This window comes from Castor canadensis, chromosome X (genome assembly GCF_047511655.1).
Source record: "Castor canadensis chromosome X, mCasCan1.hap1v2, whole genome shotgun sequence".
Taxonomy (NCBI): Eukaryota; Metazoa; Chordata; class Mammalia; order Rodentia; family Castoridae; genus Castor; species Castor canadensis.
Genome location: NC_133405.1, coordinates 35,882,900 through 35,906,381, shown reverse-complemented (window position 1 = coordinate 35,906,381; position 23,482 = coordinate 35,882,900). Strand labels below are relative to the sequence as shown.

Genomic DNA, 23,482 nt, shown 5'->3' with positions numbered 1-23,482 from the left:
TACAACTGATAAATTAAGTTGTGCAGTGGCTCATACCCATAATCTGAGCTACTCAGGAGGATCACAGTTCAAGACCAGCATGAGCAAAAAGTTATCCAGATCCCATCTCAACAAATAAGCAGGGTGAGGTGTTTAATACCTGTAATCCCAGCCACACAGGGGGCATATGTAAGAGGATTATGGTCCCAGGACTGCCCAGGCCAAGAAAAAAAATAAGACCCCATCTAAAAAATAACCTAAAGGGCTGACAGAGTGGCTCAAGTGGTAGAACGCCTGTCTATCAAGTGTGAGGCCCCAAGTTCAAACCCCAGTACTGCCAAAAAAAAAAAGACCTAAAAATTAAAAAGGGCTGGGGATATGGCTCAAGTGGCAAAACAGTTACCTAGCAAGGCAAAGGCCCTCATTTCAAACCTCAGCATTGCCAAAAAGAAGAACTCATAAATTCAGTAAAGTTGCAAAACTCAAGATCAACACACAAAAATCAGTAACATTTCTAAGGAGGGGGAGGGTAAATGAAGAAAGTAAAGATAGTGAATATGGTTGATGTACTTTCTATACAAGTATGACTATGGAACATTCAAACCTGCTGAAATCACAAGAAGGGGATTAAGGTAGAAAGGAGAATAATGGAGGAGATGAACCAATTTAGGGTAAAACACATATGTACATGGAAATGTCACAATGAAATTCCCTGTATAATCATCATAAACAAACAAAAATGTCTTTTTTAAAAAAGTGAAGCACAGGAAGGCAAAACAAGCCCTGTCCAGGGTTGGTTACCAGTGGGAGAAGGGAGAGCATAAGGAAAGAGTGAAGGCCAGAGAATGTCATGGAAATATTATGTACTCCTGTATGAAAATGAAACCTGTTGAAACTATTCTAAGAACAGGGGAAGGGGAGCTGGGCACAAGTGGCTCACGCCTGTAATCCTAGTTACTCAGGAGGCAGAGATCAGGAGGATCATGATTCAAAGCCAGCCCAGGCAAATATTTCTTGAGACCCTATCTTGAAAACACCCACCACAAAAAAGGGCTGGTAGAAAGGTGTAGGCTCTGAGGTCAAGCCTCAGTATGGCAAAAATAAATAAATAAATAAGAATGGGGAGGGGGACAGAGAATGATGGAGGGGGTGAATCTAAGATACATTGTAAGCGTTTTAGCAAATTTCACAATCTATCCCTGGTATAACTATAATATGCCAATAATTTTTTTACAAAACACCTAGGAATAAATTTAACAAGGGAGGTGAAAAAATTCTACAAATGAAAATTATAAAACACTGGTGAAGCCGGATGCTGGTGGCTCTCACACCTGTAATCCTAGCTATTTGGGAGGCCAAGATCAGAAGGGTCTTGTGGCTCAAGGCCAGCCCAGACAAATAGTTTGTGAGACCCCATGTCAACCAAGAGCTGGGTGCAGTGGTTCTTGCCTTTCATTCTAAGCTATGCAGGAAGCTGAGATCAGGAGGATCACAGTTCCAGGCCAACAGCTCCTCCCCAGCTCCACCCCCCAAAAAGTTTGCAAGACCCTATCTCAATAGAAAAAAACTGGGAGTGGTGGTGCATGTCTGTCATCCCACCAATGGCAGGGAAACTTAAAAAAGGACAACTGAGGTCCAGGCTGGCCTGGATAAAAAATGAGACCCTGTCTCCAAAACAACCAGATCAAAAAGGAGGCATGGCTCAAGCAGTACAGTGCCTGCCTAGCAAGCACAAAACCCTGAATTCAAAACCTAGTATCACCAAGCAAGCAAACACACAACAGAAACACTGATGAAAGGTATTAGAGAGGACATACGCACAAATGGAAATATATCCCATGTTCATGGATTGGAAGGACTAATAGTGTTAAAATGTCCATATTACTCAAAGTGATTTGCAGATTCAATGCAGTATCTATCAAAAATACCAAAGACATTCTTCATAAAAACAGAAAATAATGCTCTTAAAATTTATATGGAACTGCAAAAGATCCTGAATAGTGAAAGCCATTCTAGGCAAAAACAACAAAGCTGGAGGCATCACAATACCTGACTTTATAACATGCTACAAAACTGTAGTAACCAAAAAGCATGGCACTGATATAAAAACAGACACATACAACAATGGAACAAAATTAAGAATCCAGAAATAAATCTGTGTATTTAAAGTTAAGTGATTTTTGACAAAGGCTCCAGGAAGAAAGTCTCTTCAATAAATGATCTTGGAAAAACTGGATATCTGTATGCAGAGAAATGAAACTTAGATTCCTGTGACTCACCATATTCAAAAGTCAACTCAAAATGGATCAAAGATTTAAATGTAAGACCTGAAACTATGAAACAACCAGAAGAAAAAATAGGGGAAACACTTCAGCACATTGGTTTGGGCAAACAGTATGGAGGGTCCTCAAAAAACTATAATAGGACTACCATATGATCCAGAAATTCTACTACTGGGTATGTACCCAAAGTAAATGAAATCTGTATGCTGAAGACAGACCTGTACTCCCATGTTTACTGCAGCACCATTAACAACAGCCAAGATACAGAATCAACCTAGGTACCCACTGATAGATAAATGAGTAAAGAAATGTGGAGTACAAACACAAGAATATTATTCCACCTTTAAAAAGGAATGGAATCTTGTGATTTGCCACAACATGGATGCTGCTGTAGAACATTACGTTAAGTAAAATAATATAGGTATACAAAGGCAAATAATGCATGTTCTCACTTAGATGAGGAAATAGATGAGAAGTAGAGTAAAATGGTAGTTATCAAAGGCTGGGAAGGAGAGAGGAGAGAGGATGGGGAAAAGATGGCTTATGGGTACAGGGTACAATTAAATAGGAGGAATAACGCCTATTATTTCAAAGTAGGCAGTAGAGAGTATTTTGAATGTTTCTAACATAAAGAAATAATGTCTGAGGAGATGGATATGTCAATTACCATGATCTGATCACTATATATTGTATACCCCATAAATATATACAATTATTATATGTCAATTTAATTTAATTTAAATTATTAAGTGCCAATTAACAATTTTTAAAAAGTAAATTGCCTCTGTAAAACCTTCATAACTCTAATTCCTATTTCCCAATGACAACAACAACATACTGTGACATTTGTTCTTCTCATACTTTCTCATGCTACAGCAATGCCACTGAAAACTACTATAGTGCCTGGCACACAGATGCACCACAATTAATTGCCATCATGACCCTTCTTCCTTAAGGAGGCCTCAGACCAAAAACTAAAGAAAAGTAAAGGAGGAGGAGGAGGAATTAAAAAAGAGGGGAAGGATGGAGTGGGAGGTAGAGCTGTACTTACTGACAAGGAAGAATGCCCATGATACTTTTTAGAGGAAAACATAAAAAGCAAGTTGCAGAATAATAATGTACAATATAACTATTTTTGTAAAAGCTATACAAATAAATTCATAAAAGAATATAAACAAACATGTATGGCTGTATACATATATAAAGTCTGAAAAGATGTACATCAAATTGTTAACAGTCTTTCCCCTAGGAATACTGGAGGGGCTTTACCTTTTTATTTTACATATTTATTTATTTATTTATTTATTTATGCTGGGGATGGAGTATAGGGCCTCACATATGCTAAACAAGTGCTCTACCACTGAGCTACATCCCTAGCACTTTATGCTTCATATTGCTTCAATTTTTGAATGTTTACAATAAGCATGTGTTAATTTTATACTAAAGATTTTTAATTAAAGAGAGGAAACACATGACAGTAACAAGCTATTAAAAAGAAGCAATTTATAAACTTATCTCAAAAAACATTAAAATAGATGATTATAATAGCAATCTCCTTCCTCCAAAGACACTGCTCTATCTGCTATTGCTATAAATGCCTATAGGCATCTGACCCCACAACTGAAAACTGTGCAAATTACGACTGAAGCCTGAGAGATGAGAATACACTTTGAGTGGGAAAATAACAGTGGCAACAGCAATAACAGCTGCATCACAGGTCAGAGAACTTATTTTTAAAAACTGCTTTATTGATTTGGGCTAGGGTTATCACTCAGTGGTAGAGTGCTTTGCCTAGCATGCGAGAGGCCTTGGATTCCGTCGCCAGAACCACAAAAATGCTTTGTTTAGACATAATTTATATACAATTAGCCACATGCTTTATAACATAAACTGCACATGTATCAAAAGTATACATTCTGATAAGTATTGACATATGTAATCACACATGTGAGACTATCACCATGATCAAGAATTTTCTTGTGCCCTTTGGTAATCCTTCCCCTGCCTTCAGCAACCACTGGTTTAGCTGAAAAATGTTCAAATCATTATAGCATAATAAAAATAGATATTTCTGGAAAATACTCATACAATATTAAACTTTAACATGTGCTTCCCTCTAAATCAGAATACTTTCTCAATTCCAAGGTTAATGTGCCAATTCTTACCTAGTTAAAGCTATTAAAGGAACCTATTTCATTCTTAAATAGGTATGAAAGGTTTGTATTTTTCTCCCCATAGCATCCCTGTTTTAACCCTGGTAAAGCAAAATAAACCTGTTCAAGCATATAATCCATTTAAAATTACATACCATACAGAAAATTATATATTAACCAAAATAGATCTACCAAAACAGGCAGAATCACTGAAATCAAGTTATTAGGCTATGACTGACTTTAGAACAACCTAATTTGCCCTCTCACTTTCCTTTTAGTAAGTCTGCTTTAATTGACAGTGATGGTAGAATTTATTAGTAATATTTCCATCATTTTCACCAGTCATTGTCACATGCACAGATTAATTTATTCAACAAAGGTTTAAGAGCCTAGTATTAACCAGGCCCTCATGACATAGAATGCTATAATTATGACCTCTATAAATTACCAAAAAGTCAATGCAATAAAGATTTTTAAAAACTATTCTCATGTTCTGTTATGTTCCACCCTGGCCTTCCCAACCTCTATGTCTATAAGCACACATCTTTCTTCAAGCCTTGTGATTAAAAGCAGCACTACTGAAATGACTAGGAGCTCCTTTAACCGTTAAAATTATAGTTATTCAATTACACTTACACAACATGCATTCTAGTAGTATCTTGTACATATAACTTTACTACAATATTTCACTCAACATGCTCTCAATGCCAGAATGTTTCTAAGAGATTTTCAGAGAACCTGGTCACTTTCTCTAGTCATCTGGCCACCTTATTTTCCTTGCCTCTACACTTATTAGCAAAGTTAGCTAAATAACAGAGATCAGGGAAAAGGAAACAGCCTGGAGATGTTATCACAAGCCTAAAACAGTTTTTTTAACCTGCAGTGAAAACTCAAATTCTGTGCAGTCTGAATTCAAAGTCACTCCATACCGTCTCTCATTTTAGAACACACTAGAGAGATTCATCTGATACATCTCAGGGCTTTTTTTAAAAATTAATGGTGAAACATTAAAAACACTTGACTCATAAGCAAAATATCCATGCATCCATTGTTCTTTCTCTCAAATATTTGCTGTCAGAGTGTTAACGAGGCCATTTGAATGAGGCACATTTAAAAAGCAATGCAGAAAAAACAGGACTCAATATCCTCTCTTGAAGTAGCTCTTTGTTGCTTTTTTATTCAGGCATTTGAAAACCTTGAAGTTAGTCATTTTGAAAGCATTTTAGACATGCAAAATTATATCAACATACTTATGGAAGTCAACAGGGCAGCCAACATTTATTTAGGTCAAATCAACATAGCCAATTTCCAATTTCCTGGCTATTGTAGAATCCCAGTAAGTCTTGACCAAATAGAAATATTCCATGGCTCTTCAGTCAAGATGCAATAGATGAATGTTCAAGTATTCTGGCACATCTTTAACCCAAACAGCATTTTTAAAACTGAGGCTGACCACATACTCTGATCTTTGAATTATTTCAAAATCACATCATTAAAATGAGCAACACTCGGTTTTGCAATAAGAGGTACGTAGCCAATATAAGACCCTATAAATGGTGAAATTTCCAAATTAAGATGGTCTGAAAGGGGACTTCAGACTCCCTTTTGTGGGGCTTCCTCCACATAAAGGAAGAAACTTTTGAAAATCCACAGCAATTCAGTAATGATAAATTTGCAACAATGAAGTATTAATTCTAAGTAGAGAGAATCTCTTCTATCTCCACTAAAAGAAATTCAGATCTAAAACAGTTTAGTGTGGTGAATTTTGATGTCGAAACACAGAAAACTGAATTCATGTTAGTCATCTCTTTGGGCAACTTAATTTCCTGTTTTCTTCTCCTTATGGCCAAAGATCATCTTGAAGATTCCTTTCTGCAATAATGCTTGTGGAAGCAAAGTGTTTAGAGCACTTCTGAGTCTAACAGAAAATACATTAACTTAGAAAAACGTTTATGTTAGGCCTTTTAGTGCAAATGCATTTATATAACTCTGTATGCTAGTGGGTACAGGTGTTATCTCAGGATAGTAAGGGAGGGAGCTAGTTAAAAAACTATATGCACAAAGCAGTTGGCAGACCTGTCTGACCAGTCTTTTAGTCTTTTGCCCCTTCTTTAGCACTTTGTTGAAAAACACCTCTTTCCAAACACCTCCAGCCAAGAAGGCTGCTTTACACCTTGGATTAATTTACCATAATACTACTAAAGTAGATTCACTGCTTTCTCTTCTTCACATGTAATCCGAGTATTATTTGTGGGGAATGTATATTAAGTACCAGTTTCGCTTTGCAAACCTTCAGTTTAAAAATTACCAGCAAAATTCCTGTCTACCAGTCGCCACCTACTGGGGAAAAGCAGCCTTTACATGGGGTGGTGCTTTTACTACTAAGCAGTTTGCCAGAGCAGCAGTATTTCCCAACCCTTTAAAAATCCCAAGTCCCACAAAACAGGTTATTAACCAGTACCTTGTGCTGAAAATGTGATCAAACCTGAAGAAGCCACAATTCATGGGAACTCTTCATGGTGAGGTGACCACCACGTTGTAGCATCTAATCAGGGAACACTGCCAGAGAGAAGCAGGAACAAAGTCAAAGGTAGATAAAGTGGCTTAAAAATAAAACAACTGTATATTTACTATTTTCATCATAAACATCATGTGAGATTTACATACTTTTACTTACCATCATAATCTGTGTTTTGCATCTGTTTTACAAACAATTCTAGATATTGATATGTGATATGGTTAACACATTTCTCATTTTTCATGTCTATAGAGAGTTTAGATTTGGTTAGATATGCCTCCCCATTGAGGATTTATACTTTCATGGTTTTTTTTGGAGGGGGTTGGTTCATATTTTTTTTTGAGACAGGGTCTCATCATATATCCCAGGAACCTGCTATATAGACCAGGCTGGCTTCAAACTTAAGATTCTCCTTTCTTCACCTCCCAAGTGTTGGTATTACAACTGTGCACCACATGTCCAGCTCCAATTTTTTTTTCTGAACGAGCACTACTGTTTCCAAAAGAGTACTACTGGGACTGATGGAGTGGCTCAGATGGTAGAACACCTGCTTAGCAAGCGTGAGGCCCTGAGCTCAAACCCCAGTACCACCAAAAACAAAAAAAAGAGAAAGAAGTCTAAAAGAGTACCACTAATCTATACTACTACTACAAGAAAGAACACTTACCATGAAAATCATTGTACAAAACTTTTTCTTGGCAGTACTGGGGTTTGAACTCAGTGCCTCATGCTTGCTGGGAAAGTGCTTTACTTCTTGAGCCATGCCTCCAGCCCTGTACATAGCTTTAAAAAATATTTCCTCAAAATATATTACCATGCAAAGGGCAACAATAAGTTTAAATGGCTCTTTACATATTGTTAAATTGGTCTCCTGAAACATTAAGTTAATTAATCAAGACATTAAAATCAACATGCCTGATTCCCCTGCAGCCCTGCCCACATTGGATCACTACCATTTTTGTGCCTGCTATCTTTATTAGTATATAGTGGCATCTCAAAGCACCTTTAATTTTATGCATGATGAAGCTCTAGCCAACCTTATATTCATACTTATATTCATATTCAACTTCCTATTCAATGCTTCCAGTGAACATTTCATTGACATCTCAGCCAAACAAGTGCACCAGAGCTCATAACTGCTATCCAACAAACCTGTCCTTTACCTCAATCTCATTCTGTATGCCCCCCCCCCAAAGTGGTTTCTATCTCCTTAAACAGGGCAACCCCCACCCAGGAGCTCAGACTGAACAGCTAGGAGTCCTCCCTTCCTCCCCAATTCAATCCCTCAGCAAGATCCTTTTTTCCATTATTTAGAAAATACTTTGTTAGTTTTTGTAATCAAGCCCACATAAATAAGACATTAATTAATTAATTGATTGCTGGGACTGGAGTTTGAACTCAGGACTTCGTGCTTGCAAAGCTAGCACTCTAGTGCTTGGGCCACACCTCCAGCCTATTCTGCTCTGGTTGTTTTGGAGATGGGGGTCTCATAAACTATTTGCTCAGGCTGGCCTCAAACCATGATCCTCCCGATCTCAGCCTCCCAAGTAGCTAGGATTATAGGTATGAACCACTAGCACCTGGCAAGACTGTACGTACTTAATACAGTGTGTTACCCCTGTTTAAATGGAAAAAAATAAGTTTAACTTTTCTAGACCAATATGGCTATTTGTACAGAAGCACAATCAACAAGTCCTTTTGTCTCCACCTTTTACCATGCATTCCAAACCCAGTTCCATCTTTATGGCTACTTCCCAGGTTCAAGCCACCATCACCATCTCTCTCTTGTCCCCAGACAATCTATTCTACAATGGAAATGTCAAGTGCTCATGTATGAAAATGGAAAAATGAGTTCTGTTGAAACTATTCTAAGAAGGGAGAGGAGATTGACAAAGGAGAATGATGGAGCAGGTGAATTTAACTAAAATATATTGTAAGCACTTTTGTAAATGTCACAATGCATTACTAGTACAACAATATGCCAATAAATATAAAAATTTTTAAAAATATCAAAGTGATTTTAAAAAATGTTGAATCATATCTCGTCACTCCTCATGTTCATAACCCTCCAGTGGCTTCCCATCATGCTTTGAAGGAAATCTGAACTGCTTACCCTTGAAATATGGCCCCTGCCCATCTTTTTCAACTCAATTTACCCCCTTCTCCCCTCTTGCCTTTCTTCTTTCCATCCCAGCCCTATTGGCCTTTCTACACAGCTGTATCAGAGTCACTCCTTAGGGCCTTTGTACTTGTGTCCCCACTGTCTAAAGTCTCTCCCCCAAGATTTCCTCGTGGCTGGCTCCTATTTTTCAGATTTGACTTGAATGTACCTCATCAGAGAATCTCTCCCTAAACCTTCCGAAAACCAGCTAGGTTCGCCACTGTACCACCAATGCAGATCCCCTGAATACTCTGAAACACCCCCATCACTTGATAGCAAATTGTCCCATTTTATTCTCACTGTAACACTGAAACTATCCAATCATAATAGGTATCTGTCAACCTGTTTTTGTCTCCCAGCTCCTCCCCATCCCCCCTCTATAAGTTCTTTGAAGGCAGGAACTGTATTTATTTGGCTCAACAGCATATCCTCAGAACCTAGAACAATGCCTGGCAGATAGTAGGAACTTAACAAGACTATATCTTGCCTAAAACAAGGACTTTGCTCAAAAACTGTATTTTAAAGGTATTGCTTCCATATTTACAAGCTAAAGGCTACCACCTATATACCAATAGTGAAACAATAATACAGACTTACATTTTCTTTTAGACTCCTAGAGTTACTAACATTAATAAACACTGAGATTAATTCAGAGTTACCTACCAAGCACCTACTCCATTAGATACTTTGGGGACTGCAGTGATGTGTCACTCAAAGAAATGAGTCTTGAAAGAGAAAGAAATTAAGATTGTTAACTGGAATCTGAGGACAAAAATGGTGAATGCAAGGAGAGGTATAGGGTACTTTGGGTCACAGATAAACAATAATGGTCTTAACATTCTTTCACATGAAATGAATGTTAGAATGCCTGGGAAGGTGCTCTGTGGGGCTGAAATAAGCCAATATTGCTCCCTTCAAGAGATCAGGGAGGGCTGGTGGAGTGGCTCAAGCAAGGCTGAGTTCAAACCCTAGTATCATAAAAAGAAAAAAAAGAGTGTAGGGCCATGCATAGGAACAGTTGTAGTTGTCATAATAACTGGCATAGAGAGAGACACCACTGCCATTTGGTAAGCAGGAGACCAGAGATGCTAAATGCTCTGCAGTTCCTCGATAAGCTTGCAAAATGCTAACACAGAAGTGGCTTATACGGCTTATACCTGTCCTTCTAGAACATAAGGAGTGCTTTCAGATTAATATTTTTAGCATGCATTTTTTTTTTAGAATAGTCAGTTCCAAGTTGTTTTTCACTGTAACTCTTTTTTTTATCATTTCGACCTAATCTTATACTCATCAAGTATCTAGCAGAAAGAAAACTAAGTCCAAGTAAACAATGAAGAAGGAAAAAGGTCCACCAGAATGTGAACCCTAGCATAGCAGGATTTCAGTCCTAGGCCAGAGGAAAGGTACCACCTATGGATGATGCTCAGCCCTTTAGCATTCAGACTCTCCACAATGATGTCTGCAGGATCCTTGTGGGTTACCATTATTCTCATTTCACAGAAACAGTTCTAAGGTATATTGGACAATTGCCTAATTACACAGTAAGACAAAAAGCTCATCTTGAATTAGAATCTTTCCAAGTGGGGCTTGTTTTCCTCAAGCAGGATTCCAGGGCCTATCGAAGCAAGTAAGTTCTAGGAATGGGGTCTGGAGACTGGGCAGGAGAAGTAGAGTACTGAGTCCCCAGCTAAAAGAAACTGTTCGGCAAAGCTCAGCCTTTGGCAGGTGAAACATAGTGCAGGTCTTCTAGCATTTCAAGATAAGCTGGAGATCCTGGTTTTTACCAAGATCTTTAGCTTTTTTAGTGTTGGCCCCTAAATCAATTGCTTTTTCAACTAGTATGCAGGCTGCAACACAATCTTTTAGGGCTGAATTTAACCCAGAGCCCCAAGCTTGCCCTTTAAATACACTGAACTCTGGAATCAGTGGGGTTACATGTATCTGGTACAGCACCTGAATGCATGAAGCTCTGAGTTCAAACCCCAGTACCACCAAAATAAATAAATAAATAATCAAAAATTTAAAATCTCAGTACCACCAAATAATAATAATAACAGCAACAGTATTACATATGCATAGTCACTGAAAGGGTTCAGGAAATTAAGAAAAAAAGAGTTAAATATGCTGACAAGTAAGATCCTCAAGAATGGAGAAGAAAGGCACAGGGTCAGAGAACCAGGTAGGTCACACTGGATGATTGGTACTGCTTTTGTCATGTATTTCCTTGCTCAAAAATTCTCAACATCCCCAAGAAGTGCATCAAATTACAAGTTCCCTTCAAGCATTCCAAAACATGAGTCCCATCCCCTTGCTAGCCCTATATTTCATCATATCCTCCATTCTAGTTGGGCCAGTCTTCTTTGAGTTCCTCCAAAGATGCTGATCCTCTCAGCCAAATATCCCTCTCCTCATTTAAATCTTACCCACCGTCCAAAGCCTTCTCTCACCTCACCTGCTGTATGCAACCTTCTCTGTGACAGTAAAGAGTAAAATGCTTTCAAGCCCAAGGTCTGATGTCAAGCAGACCTGGGTTCAAATCCCACCTCTGCCATTGACCAGCCAGGATGTGTTTGGGTTTGTTACCTAAACTCTCTGAGCTACAGAAAATGATACATATTGAGTATCCATTATCCAAAATGTTTGAGACGAACAGTATTTCAGATTTTAGATTTTTATTTTGGAGTATTTGCATCATAGGTAATGAGATATCTTGGGGATGGCACACAAATCTAAATGCAAAACTTATTCATGTTTAATATATGTTATACACATGGCCTGAAGTTAATTTTATACAGTATTTTAGTGCACTTGCATTTTGACTGCAGCTGTCACCTGAGGGCAGGTGTGGAATTTTCCTCTTGTGTCATGTCAGTGATCAAAAAGTTTCAGATTTTGAAGTATTTTGGATTTCAAATTTTTGGATTAGGGATGCTCAAATCTAGAGTACCTAACTTACAGAATTTTTTCCTCTTTTTTCTAACAGAAGTTTTGAAGCATTACATGAAATGATGCAAGTAAATATTTATCCTCTCCTCAATAAATCAATTAATATAAGCCATTATTATTATTACTGCTACTCAATTTTAATTGACCTTCTTCTTCTCCTGTAAGTGCCCCAGCCCTTACACTGCTTCTTCTGAGCAAAGTCCTGCTAGATTTCGTGCAGTCCATATTTGCTCTGACTGTGCCCCAGCCAGCCCACAGCTTTGCTTTCAAGCTTCTTGAAGGGCCAGGACACAACATAAAATCCATAGACCCAAGCAGGCACCGAGTCAGAGTTACACAACTAGCACCACCTCTGAAACAAGTCAGCAAAAGACTTTCTCTCTAGCAAAGGCAGGTGTGCATACTGGGAAGATAAATGCATATGGCAGAGAGCTCCTTCAATGTTTGGAATATTTCTCTCTCTGTTTCTTTCTCTCTCTCTCTCTCTCTCTCTCACGCACACACACCACCACCACCACCATCATACGCTGTATCCAACATGTTCCTCACCTCCAACTTCCCTGACCTTTGAGCCTCATCTATCCTTCTGATACCGGAGATGATACATGAAGCCAGTTAAAGGCTGCACTCTTTACATGAGCGTACGATGGGGAACCTGAACAAAAGGGTCACACTGCAAGTGTGATCTTTAGCTAGGAATAAATGGAAAGCCTCTGATCCACTGTGAAGCCAAGATAGCCCTATATTATTCTACCTCACTGTAAATCCCATTCATCCTCTGATGTGTGTGGTAGCTGGGATCCTCTGGGTACCAGTGCTCACAGGTTTATTTCACTTTTCTCTGTGTTTAACAAGAACTGAAGGAAAAACATTTTCATGGAAGTTATTCCATGCTTCAAGTTACTTCGTGCTTTCAGAAGAACACCCTGCCCCCCCAAAAAGAGCACAAGAGCACAGAAAAATATGGCTACCGGAATGACACATGCTTTATATGGAAAACAAACCAAAAACCAGAACGGTTTTCTGAGCATAAAAACGTAACCTTAAGTGTGCTCCGTACATTTACACCCTTTCAGTAGCATGAGGTTTCAAAGTTAGATCAGAGGCAAACAGAATATAGGGGAAAATGGGCACGATCTTTGAGAGGAAAATGAAAAGGCTGAAAGGATGATGTCCCCATGCTGGAACCCAGTGTTTCAATAGAAGTCACCTCTTGGAGTTAGCAGCATTCAAAAGTGCTGAGGTGCAGGGCGCCGGTGTCTGGAGCCTGTAATCCTAGCTACTCAGGAGACAAACATCAAGAGGATTGTGGTTCAAAGCCAACCCAGGCAAATAGTTCGAGACCCTATCTCAAAAAAAATCTGTCACAAAACATAGGGCAGGCTAAGTGGCTCAAGTGGTAGGGCACCTGCCTGGCAAGCGTGAGACCCTGAGTTCAAACCCCCATGCCACTAAAAACAATAAAACAAAATCACATCAAGCAAGTGGTCAAATAAAAAAAAGAAGGCAGGAGTCCCAAGACTCCCTCACGTGCAAGGATGGCAATTTCCCCTACAGTTAGGGTCTGCCCAACTTGCTTCTTTCCCTCACCCTTCTGCCCACCAACCAGAAACTCATGACTCTGCACTCTGAAAGCCTTGTGCGTGACCCCGCTCTCTGGGTCAAATTCAAAACAGTTTTATTTCACCCGCGCTAGAAACTTCAAGCAGAGACGGGTGTCCTAAGAAGTCCCTGAAGCCAAGGACCTCGTCAGGGGTCGTTGGGGTGGCGGACCCCTGTCAGAGATTAATTGAATGCTCCGGAGCAGGAATAGGGAAAAAGTTGAGCGCTCGAACTTTTGGCTTGAAGACGGAGCGGGTCAGGGCACCCTTCACTTCTCCAAGCCTTGTCACTGCCCATGTACCCTAAGGGGAATGCCTCCAGTGACCTCGGCCTGAGGAGTAGCCAGAGCGCCCCCTACTGCGGCGCCAAGGCCGGAGGAAGCGCAGCAGGCTCTGTGGTGAAGGGACGAGGACCAGGGGAAGAGCCGAGGCGCATCTCTGTAAAACCCGACGCTGCTAGGGGCAAGGCGAAGCGACCCAGGTCTTCTACGCCGCCTCTTTCAAGCCCCACTGAGGGTCCGGTGTGGCCCTGTCTGTCAGACACCCACACAGCCCCTGTAGGCCAGGACGGCCACCCTACCGAGACGCAATGGGACGTGGCTGCCTTCTCGCCTAGCCGAGCAGAGGACATTTACCTGAAGCCCTAGAAGTCGTTGCGTCTAGATTAGCAGGACTGCCACCACCACAGCCGCAGTCGCTGCCGCCGCCACCTCCCTCAAATCGTCTTAGTCTCAATCATCTGCGTTCGCCGTCGCTCCCTGCGACTAATGCCGGTGAAGCCAGCTGTTGAATGGCTCTCTCGTGAAGCACACCGGGAACACAGCGTCTTCGTCGCATCCAAATCTGCGACGCAAGCTCTCGCCCCGATGCCAACGCCCCTGGGAAGCCCTCGCCCCGCTGCGGCTCTGGTGAACCCGCGGCGATTGATTCCTGGCTGCGGGCTGCGGGCTCGCGCGCCCGCCCGCTCGCTCCCTCTTCGCTCTCCCCCCTCACCCCCCCGCCCGGGGCTTTCGCCAAACCAACTGCCTCTCCTCTAGGGCTCCGCCCCCTGGCTGCTTTCCCTCAACTTGCAGGCAGCACCAATGGCAACAATGGACTAGTCCCGCCCCCTCGTTTTCCCCAGGGCCAATCGCCGTCTCCCGAGCAACGACCGAACTAACCCCGCCCCTCTTGTGCCGCAAAGCTGGAGCTAAAGTTTATCTCCTTGCGTGGTCGTTCCTCACGAGTTCAAGGCTTTGCCATGATACCCACCCTCCGGTTCCACAAAGTGACAATAATTTAGTGGCAGCAACTTACCTGCCGACCCCCCCACAACTTATTCCCTTCGAAGAAGCGAGTATTTAAAAAGTTAACAAGGAGAGGTACTGCTGCCCACCTCAGCTCTGATGGGAATGCTGAGAAATGCGCACTTACTTGACCACATCTTACACATCAGTTGGTCAGCAAGTACCTAGAATATCATCCACTGACTTTATCCCAGCACTGGTGGTTGTTCTTTGTTTTTGTTTTCTTGTCGTTGTTTGTCCCATATACAGGAGCCCTGCCCCTGTAATATGCTGGATAACTTCCAGCAACCAGAGCTCACTGGCTCTGCAAATTGTCACTTGGATCTCTGGCCTCCTGGCTTGAGGCTGAGCAAAGCCAGCCTTACCTCTCCTCCACCATGGTGAGCCAAGAATTTGAAGACAATCCTTCTGGGTCACTGTTTCTCCAGGCTTTGTTGCCATACAGACATGAATTCAAACTCTCCTCTAAAGTTAAGCCAATTCCTTTACATCCTTTGAAAGTCGAAGGCAGAAAATGATCTATCCTCCCCCGCTTACCCCCAATTCTAGTGCACAGTACCTTATAAACAGAGCACACAGCGGTGATCACATCCCTGTCTATACGACTTTTCAGTTTGAACTCCCTAAAATGGCATTCACTTTCGTTCTTCACAAAGCTGACATTAAATTTACCCTCAACCCCCACCTCCACCTCTAGGATATTTCTCACTGTGGCTGCTATCACAGGGCTGTTTTCTACTTGAGTACCTGGTATGAACAGTGATGTTAACTTGTCTCTCTTTTGCCAAAACATCTGCTGCTCATTCTGTCACAAATATACCTTCACCTTTGCTTGCTACTACTGCCTCTGCCCAGACCCTAATCCTGCTTGCACTACAACTGCCAAAAAGCACCCCCTATCCCAGAACTGGTCAACTCACTTCTAGGCTTCCACCCTCCTACCTGGCTCCCCAACACTCCTCTACTTGTCCATTTCACACCAGAAGCCAGAATTAGCTCTAAAATAAATACCATCACGGCACCCCATCCCAACTCAAGAGCCCAGCCCAGCTTCCATCTCAATCATTTTCAACTCGCCCTTCACCCCCCAGAGATTTCAGGATAAGTTCCAAAACCCATGACATAGCATGTGAACTCCTTGGTACTCTGGCCTCACCTGCCACCTCATTTCTAGTTGTTCCACCTACATCACAGAAGACTCCATACTTCAGATAAACTGTATTTCCTGTTGTTTCTCAAATGAGCCATGGTCTCAAATACTCTCATGCCTCTTCTAAGTCTAGAATAACCCTCTCCCTACCCTCCTAGATCCAACCTACAACAAATAAATATATTTGCTTATTCATTAAACAAATATGTCATGCACATCTTCTGTATGTCAAATGCTAGGAGTATAAAATGTGTGAGATTTGAAGTTTAATGTTCACATGCTTAAGTCATCTAATAAATTTTGTGTCTTATCTTTCCTGTAAAAAGCAAACAGATAAAAGTGTTTATGATCTGATCCCTCCATCAGGTACTCCTGAGTGTAATGATTGAGTTTCTCTTCACATTGTCACACAGGCATCAAGGCAAATAATTAGTTTTGTTTGTGGAGGGGGCCTGGGAATTGCATCCAGAGCCTCGCACAGCCAAGCTGGCACTCTACCACTGAGCTACACTCCCAAGCCCGAGGCAGCTAATTGGAATGTCGCTTTGCACTTCAGATTCAACCAAATAAATGAAGGACTGGGAAAAATAAAATGGATTTTCTCAATATCATTAAATAATGTTAAACCCATTCCAGCGCTGGGAATGTAGCTCAGTGGTAAAGGACTTGCCTAGCATGTGCAAAGCCCTAGGTTCAAACCCCAGCATCACAAAAAGTTTAAAATAAAAATAAATCCATTCCATTAAGGTCAGCAATTCAAAGACCAGATATTATGGCCCTATTCTTTCATATTTGATTTAACTTGAGAATCAACTTGTTAAAATGCTCTACGTGTGTGTATGTATTTATGCATTAGTGTTTTAGGTTCTTTAAATTTTCGTATTGAAAACCAGAGGAACAATTTAACACACTATAGGTTTTGCTGTTTCTGGGTCTGAAGAGAAAGCACATGAACAGGACTGTATGTTGTAAAAATGAACCAATGGGAATCACACAACTCCAGAACTTTGATGTTAAAATTGATTTTTTTCAGTTAATTTAGTCAAACCCTACCCTAGATGCTTGAACTACTGTGTGGGCAGTTTTTCAGGTTCCTTACAAAGTTCTTAGCTCCCTGGCCTCTGAAAGTATGTTTTGTTGTTACTACTAAAACATGTGGCTCTCCACAGCTGAGTTCATCACATCTGGAGTAATTTGTGCCAAGTTGCAATTTTCAGTTATTTCATCTTATTTGATCCTCATAGTAACCTTAGTAAATATCTTAATCTCTGTTTTACAGGGTAGGAAACTAAAACTTATCTAGGTTAAATCATTCCTCAGGGTATTTGACTTCTACTTATGCTATTAACTTGGACAAATGACCATGCCATTCTAGGACTCAATTTTCCCATCAGTAAGATCAGATGAGATACTTCTTTGAAGGATCCTTTAGGCTTTGTCTATAATCCCTTCACTCTTGTTTGCTGAGATCAGAATACTGGGGAGGGATGATTAGGTGTTTTAATTGTGACAGGAAATCATTTTGGCACGAGCAGTACTTTCTGGAAGGGACAAACTCTGCTGGAATACCAAAGCAGACAGCATGAGAGTAGTGAATACTACAAGGAAGAAAATATGAGAATCTCAGACAAGAAACTCAGAACTCCAAACTCACCTATTCCTTAGATTTGTAAAACCACTTCAATTCAAATTTCGAACTAAAAAACCCACTCATTTGCTTTAATGAGGGAAGAGTCTTCTGTGCAAATCTTGATTAAAGAGGGCTTTGGCAAACTATTTGATCATATTCAGAAAATATTATATCTAAATTTTTATTGTGCATCCCTTGCTTGCTCCATATAGCAAAGAGGGCAGATACAAATTTGCAGCTTAAGGATGTCATTTGGAAGGAACACCAATAGGTGAATGGGTGCATTCTCCTTTTATTTTATTTTATTTTTTTTTTAACTTTTTGAGACAGAATCTTGCTATGTAACCCAGGCTGGTCTTGAACTTGAAATCTTCCTGCCTCCACCTCCTGAGTGCCATGATTACAGGCATGTACCACCATACCCGGCCTGCAGTCTAACAATTTATACAAGTCCCCAGGTGATACGCTTTTCCTCCCTCATTCATTCATTTACTGAGATGACTGGAGGAGCACTGAGACACAGCTAATCTAATGACAATACACTTGCATAATCTTACTTAGAAAATACAGGTTTTATGCCTAATACAAAAGGAATTTAAGATGTCAGGTGAGAAGTGGTGATCTTCAAACTGGTTACACAAGAAACTGAAAGCTAATTCCTAAGATAATAAGCCTACTTAATAGTCTGTTCTTTTTAGAGTGATTTAAAAAAACATGTTTAATTATAGCACAATCAGTTCTGGCTTACACACACTTAATCACTTTTCAGTAAATGACTTTAAAGTCAGAATAAATAACACTAACCTACTTCTGTGAGTTCTTACAAGGATTAATTAATTCATTTTAAAGGGTTTCAGATGTTTTCTAAAACAATGGCCTAGAAATTAGGAGTTCTAAATTTTAGTCCAAATTCTTCCTTCAGTAGCTATGTGACCTACAGTGATTCATTTAAATCCTCTGGGCTCTGTTTCTCCATCTGTAAAACTGGACACATTATCTCTATACTTTGAGCCTAACATCTAATACTTTAGGACTCACCATCATTATGTATTTTTCAGTAGCTTAAAACTACAAAAGCCTACTTTTGATTTTCCTAAAACTGGACTCCTAGAAAATTTTCCAGAATGTCCTCTTAACCCCTGACACAGTCACTTAAGCATACTGACCTCCACAAAACTGTGCTAATGAGAATAGAGCACAATGACAAGCTGGGTGTGGTGGTACATGCCTGTAATACCAGCACTCGGGAAGCTGAGCCAGGAGGATCACGAGTTTGAGGATAGCCTGAGCTACATAGTGAATTTCAGGACAGCCTAGGACACACAGAGAGATCCTTTCTCAAAAAGGTACAAAAAACAATAGAATAGAACACAATGTATAAGATATAGAAAGAAGGGGAAACACTGGGATCCAGACTTTCACATTCATGAAGGAGCAAATGGAAGGCATTTCTTAGTAATTGCTCTTCAATCCCTCTTCAAATCAGTTTTTCTATGCTTTTCTTTTCCAAGTATTTTGTCACTCTGCCTCTTCTCTAAAATGAACCAGAAGCTCTTATTACCAGATCTAGATATCCTGTGACTATTTGTAACAGGACTTAAGAAGAGATGTTTGCAAAGGAAAATGATATTATATGGACAGGAGGAAAAGCAGAAAACAAAATTGTATGTACAATGTATCTCAACTAGGCTAAAAAATAATGTATGAAGACTGTATGGATAGATACCAAAAGGTGATGGTGTCTGAGTGACAGGGTTTCCCCTTCATTTTAACGTCTTAAAAATATACTCAACATTCTGAGTGAGGTTAGCCTGGCCCAAAAGACCAAAAATCGTATGTTCTCCCTCATATGCAGACATTAGATCAAGGGCAAACACAGCAAGGGGATTGGACTTTGATCACATGATAAAAGCGAGAGCACACAGGGAGGTATGAGGATAGGTAAGACACCTAAAAAATTAGATAGCATTTGTTGCCCTCAATGCAGAAAAACTAATGCAGATACTTTAAAGCAACAGAGGCCAATAGGAGAAGGGGACCAGGAACTAGAGAAAAGGTTAGTTCAAGAAGAATTAACTTAGAAGGTAACACACATGCACAGGTAATCAATGCGAGTCAACTCCCTGTATAGCTATCCTTATCTCAGCTAGCAAAAACCCTTGGTCCTTCCTATTATTGCTCATACTCTCTCTTCAACAAAATTGGAGATAAGGCCAGAATAGTTTCTGCAGGGTAGTGAGGGGGTGGGGGGGGAGAGGGAGGGGTTGGGGGGTAAGAGGGGACGGGGGGAAGGGGGGAGAAATGACCCAAACATTGTATACACATATGAATAAAATAAAAATTAAAAAAAAATATATATATATATATTCAAGCTGGGTGCAGTGGTATACACCAGTAGTGTCAGCTACTCAGGAGCCTGAGATGGGAAGATCACTTGAGCATAGGAGTCCAAGGCCAGCCTTTTAGAGACTATGTCTCTAAAAATAAAAATAAATGTAGAGAAAATAAAATAAAAACATACCTAATCAGCATGTGTGCATATATAATCAGAATGTATACACATCATGTTTATATTTTATATACTTATGTATTTTGATTATGAACACAATGTAAATATGTGTATTTGTCTTTAACAAGAGGAAGTAGAGTGACTTTTTTTTCAAAGGTTAATGGCAGGGTTTGGAATCAGATTTCCTGAGTTTGGCTCAAGGTGGACTTACTGTGTGTGATCTTGGCCAAGTTCCTTAAACTGGACTTACCTCATAGAGTTAATGTCCAGACTAAATGAACTATTCCATGAAAGTGCTTAGAACAAAGGCTGGCACACTGTAAGCACTAAATTGATACAGCCATTACTTTAAATGTTAAACATATATTATCAATACAATGTATGCATGTAGTAAAAATATCAAACAGTTCAGAAGACTTAAAATGAAAAGTAGAAGCAGTTTTCCCCCTCTCTAGTTCCCGGCCTCACCCCTACAAGTAACCACTCTTAGCTACTTTTTATGTATCCTTCATGAATCCATAAAACACACACCCTCTTTTAAAACATGCACATGTGAACACAAAGAGAGAATAATAGCATATATTCTCTTTTCCACCTTATTGGTTCCCTAAATGTTTTCTCTTGGAGATCATCTTTTAGGTTAAGGCTAAAGAACATGATAGGATTCCCTTCCTTTATAAGGCTGAATAATATTGGAATGTATGTATATACCACATTTTGCGTATCTATTCACCTGTTCATGGACATTTTGTGCTCTTTCTGTTACTTGGCTGTTGTGAATAATGCTGCAGTGAACATGGGTGGGCAAATATCTTTGCAAGACCTTGCTTTTCATTCTTTTGAATATATGCCCAGACGTAGGACTATTTTTAATTTTTTGAGGAAACTTCATATTATTTTCAGGAGTGGTGGTACCATTTTATAATCCAACCCAAGTACACAACAATTCTAATTTTTAATTTCTCCATGTCTTTGCGAACACTTGTTATCTGGCTTTTCTCTCTTCCTTCCTCCCTCTCCTTCTCTCTTTCGTTCTTCTTTCTTTGGATAGTAGCCATCCTAATGAATGTGAGGTTATTTACTACTTAACAGCCATGGTATGAAAAAATCCCCTATCAACAGATGATTTGGTTGAGCCTGGTCTTCAGCCATGTTAAACAATACTACAATGAACATCTATGTATGAATAGCTTTTTGTATATGCAGGAATCTCCAGGACAAAGGGTATATGCATATTTTGTAACTTGTTACTATAAAATAATTTCAGGCTTACTGAAAAGTTGCATGAACATCAATGTTTCTCCAATTCTTAACAGTTTATCAATTACCTTTATCATTTCTTCTCAATATATATTTATATTTTTCTGAACCACTTAGGAGTAAATTTTAGTCATGATGTTTCTTTAATCCTAAGTACTTCAGCATGCACTGCTTAAAAAACAAAATATTTCTCTTACATTAGCACAGTACAAATAATATCAGGAAGTTAATATTAATAAAACACTATTATCTAATCCATAGGTCTTATTCATAGCTTTCCAATCAAATAATGTAGCGAAAAGAAATTTTGGGAGGAGGATACAATTCAGAACACATACTGTATTTGTCACTTCTATCTAGCCCCCTTTAATCCAAAACAGTTCCACAAACTGTCTTTGTCTTTCAGGAACACGACATTCTTTTAATTAGTTTTTACAGTTATTTTTCTTTTGAAGCAATCACTTCAAACTTACAGAAATGTTGGAAGTACAACACAGAATGTCCTGTTTTGTGTGTTTTTTTCCCGGAACCATCCACAGGTAAGTTAGCCACCTAATGCTCCATTTCCCCTGAATAATTTAAGCATATATATATATATATATTTGTGTGTGTGTGTGTGTATGTGTGTGTGTGTGTGTGTGTGTGTGTGTGTGCCAACAAGGATAACTTTCTTAACTATGAAACCACCACCAAAATCAGGAAATCAACATTAATAGATTACTAACAACCAACCCTCAGGCCCCATTCAGATTTCATCAGTTATAACAAAATTATCTAGTAGAGCAAAAGTATCTAGTCCAGAGTCGTGGTACTTTTTGTTTTCATGTCTTCTTTTCCTTCAGTCTAGAATAATTCCTTGGTTGTTCACTGATTGAAGACTTTCATACTCTTGAAGACTACAGACCAATTATTTTTGAGAATGTCTCTCAATTTGGATTTATCAGGTGTTTCTTTATGATTAGATGCAGGGTATTCATCTTTGGCAGGATTATCACAAAAGTGATACTGTGCTCTGAATGCATCCTGGTTATGATTTCAATGTGTCCTATTATAATGGTGGTTACTTTTATCACTTAACTAAGGTAGTATGTGCCAGGCTTCTCCACTGTGAAGTTGCTCCTTATATTTAATAAGTACACTGAATACGATCAAAGTACATTATAAACATGTATGAAATATCACAATGAAACTCATTTTTTACAATTAATATACATTAATAATAATAAAGTACTTTCAAACTGTGTAAATATTCCATTCCTCATCAAACTTTCAATTTACCCATTTATTTACTTATAAATATAGAGCTAAGGTTTTCATTTGTATTCAATAGATTATAATCTATTACTATCACTGTTTACTTGATGCTCAAATTGTCCTAGATTTGGCCACTGGGAGCCCCTTCAAGCTGGCTTCTCCGTCCCTATCATTCTTTAAACAACACCTTACTTTCTAGCATAAGCTATTCCAGGCTCATCTTGCACTATCTCTCACCCAGTCCCCAAACCAGCCATTTTCCTGAGAAGCTCTGGTTCTTTTTTTAGTAAAGATGTTATTTAGAAGCCAAATCTGAATACCAAGGGTATACATTGCTGTTGGTGTGTTGCAGCTCCCTGGCCCTCTCAGAGGCCTCACTGACACTTTCTCATATGCACATAAACACACACATGCACACATATGAATACACACACACTTTTGTCTATCTATCATCTATCTACCTACTTACCTACCTATCTTATCTACCTATCACCTAACCAGCATCCATCAGTCATCTATCTTATCATGAGTTCATTCTGATCTACCCCACCAAAAGCCACAGAGTTCATTCTATTTTTTTCTCTTTCTTCATTTATAATAATGAGAAAACTAGCTTCTGTCATTCTTAATGTATTTGCTCATTTTACCAATACTCTGTATATAACCTTGCTTGTAGACTTTAAAGATGGCCCTTAGTGATCCCTGTCTCCTAGTATTCATCCACTTGTGTAATCACACCCCTTGAGTATGAGC

At 39.5% G+C, this 23,482-nt stretch overlaps 1 protein-coding gene across 3 annotated transcripts in view; it reads right to left on the bottom strand.

The window, feature by feature from the left end:
* Window positions 1-23,482, bottom strand: part of LOC109696653 (A-kinase anchor protein 17B) — a 68,311-nt gene that overhangs the window by 12,268 nt on the left and 32,561 nt on the right. For 2 of the 3 annotated variants that reach the window (XM_074063857.1, XM_074063859.1), the window contains exons 1-2: window positions 14,276-14,609; window positions 6,876-6,973 (exon numbers count right to left, since the gene is read on the bottom strand). In XM_074063857.1, the coding sequence (XP_073919958.1) occupies window positions 6,876-6,919 (44 nt within the window). In that variant the 5' untranslated portion in view covers window positions 6,920-6,973; window positions 14,276-14,609. Of the gene's footprint in view, window positions 1-6,875; window positions 6,974-14,275; window positions 14,610-23,482 lie in introns of those variants that run through there. The other variant, XM_074063858.1, reaches the window with a different exon arrangement.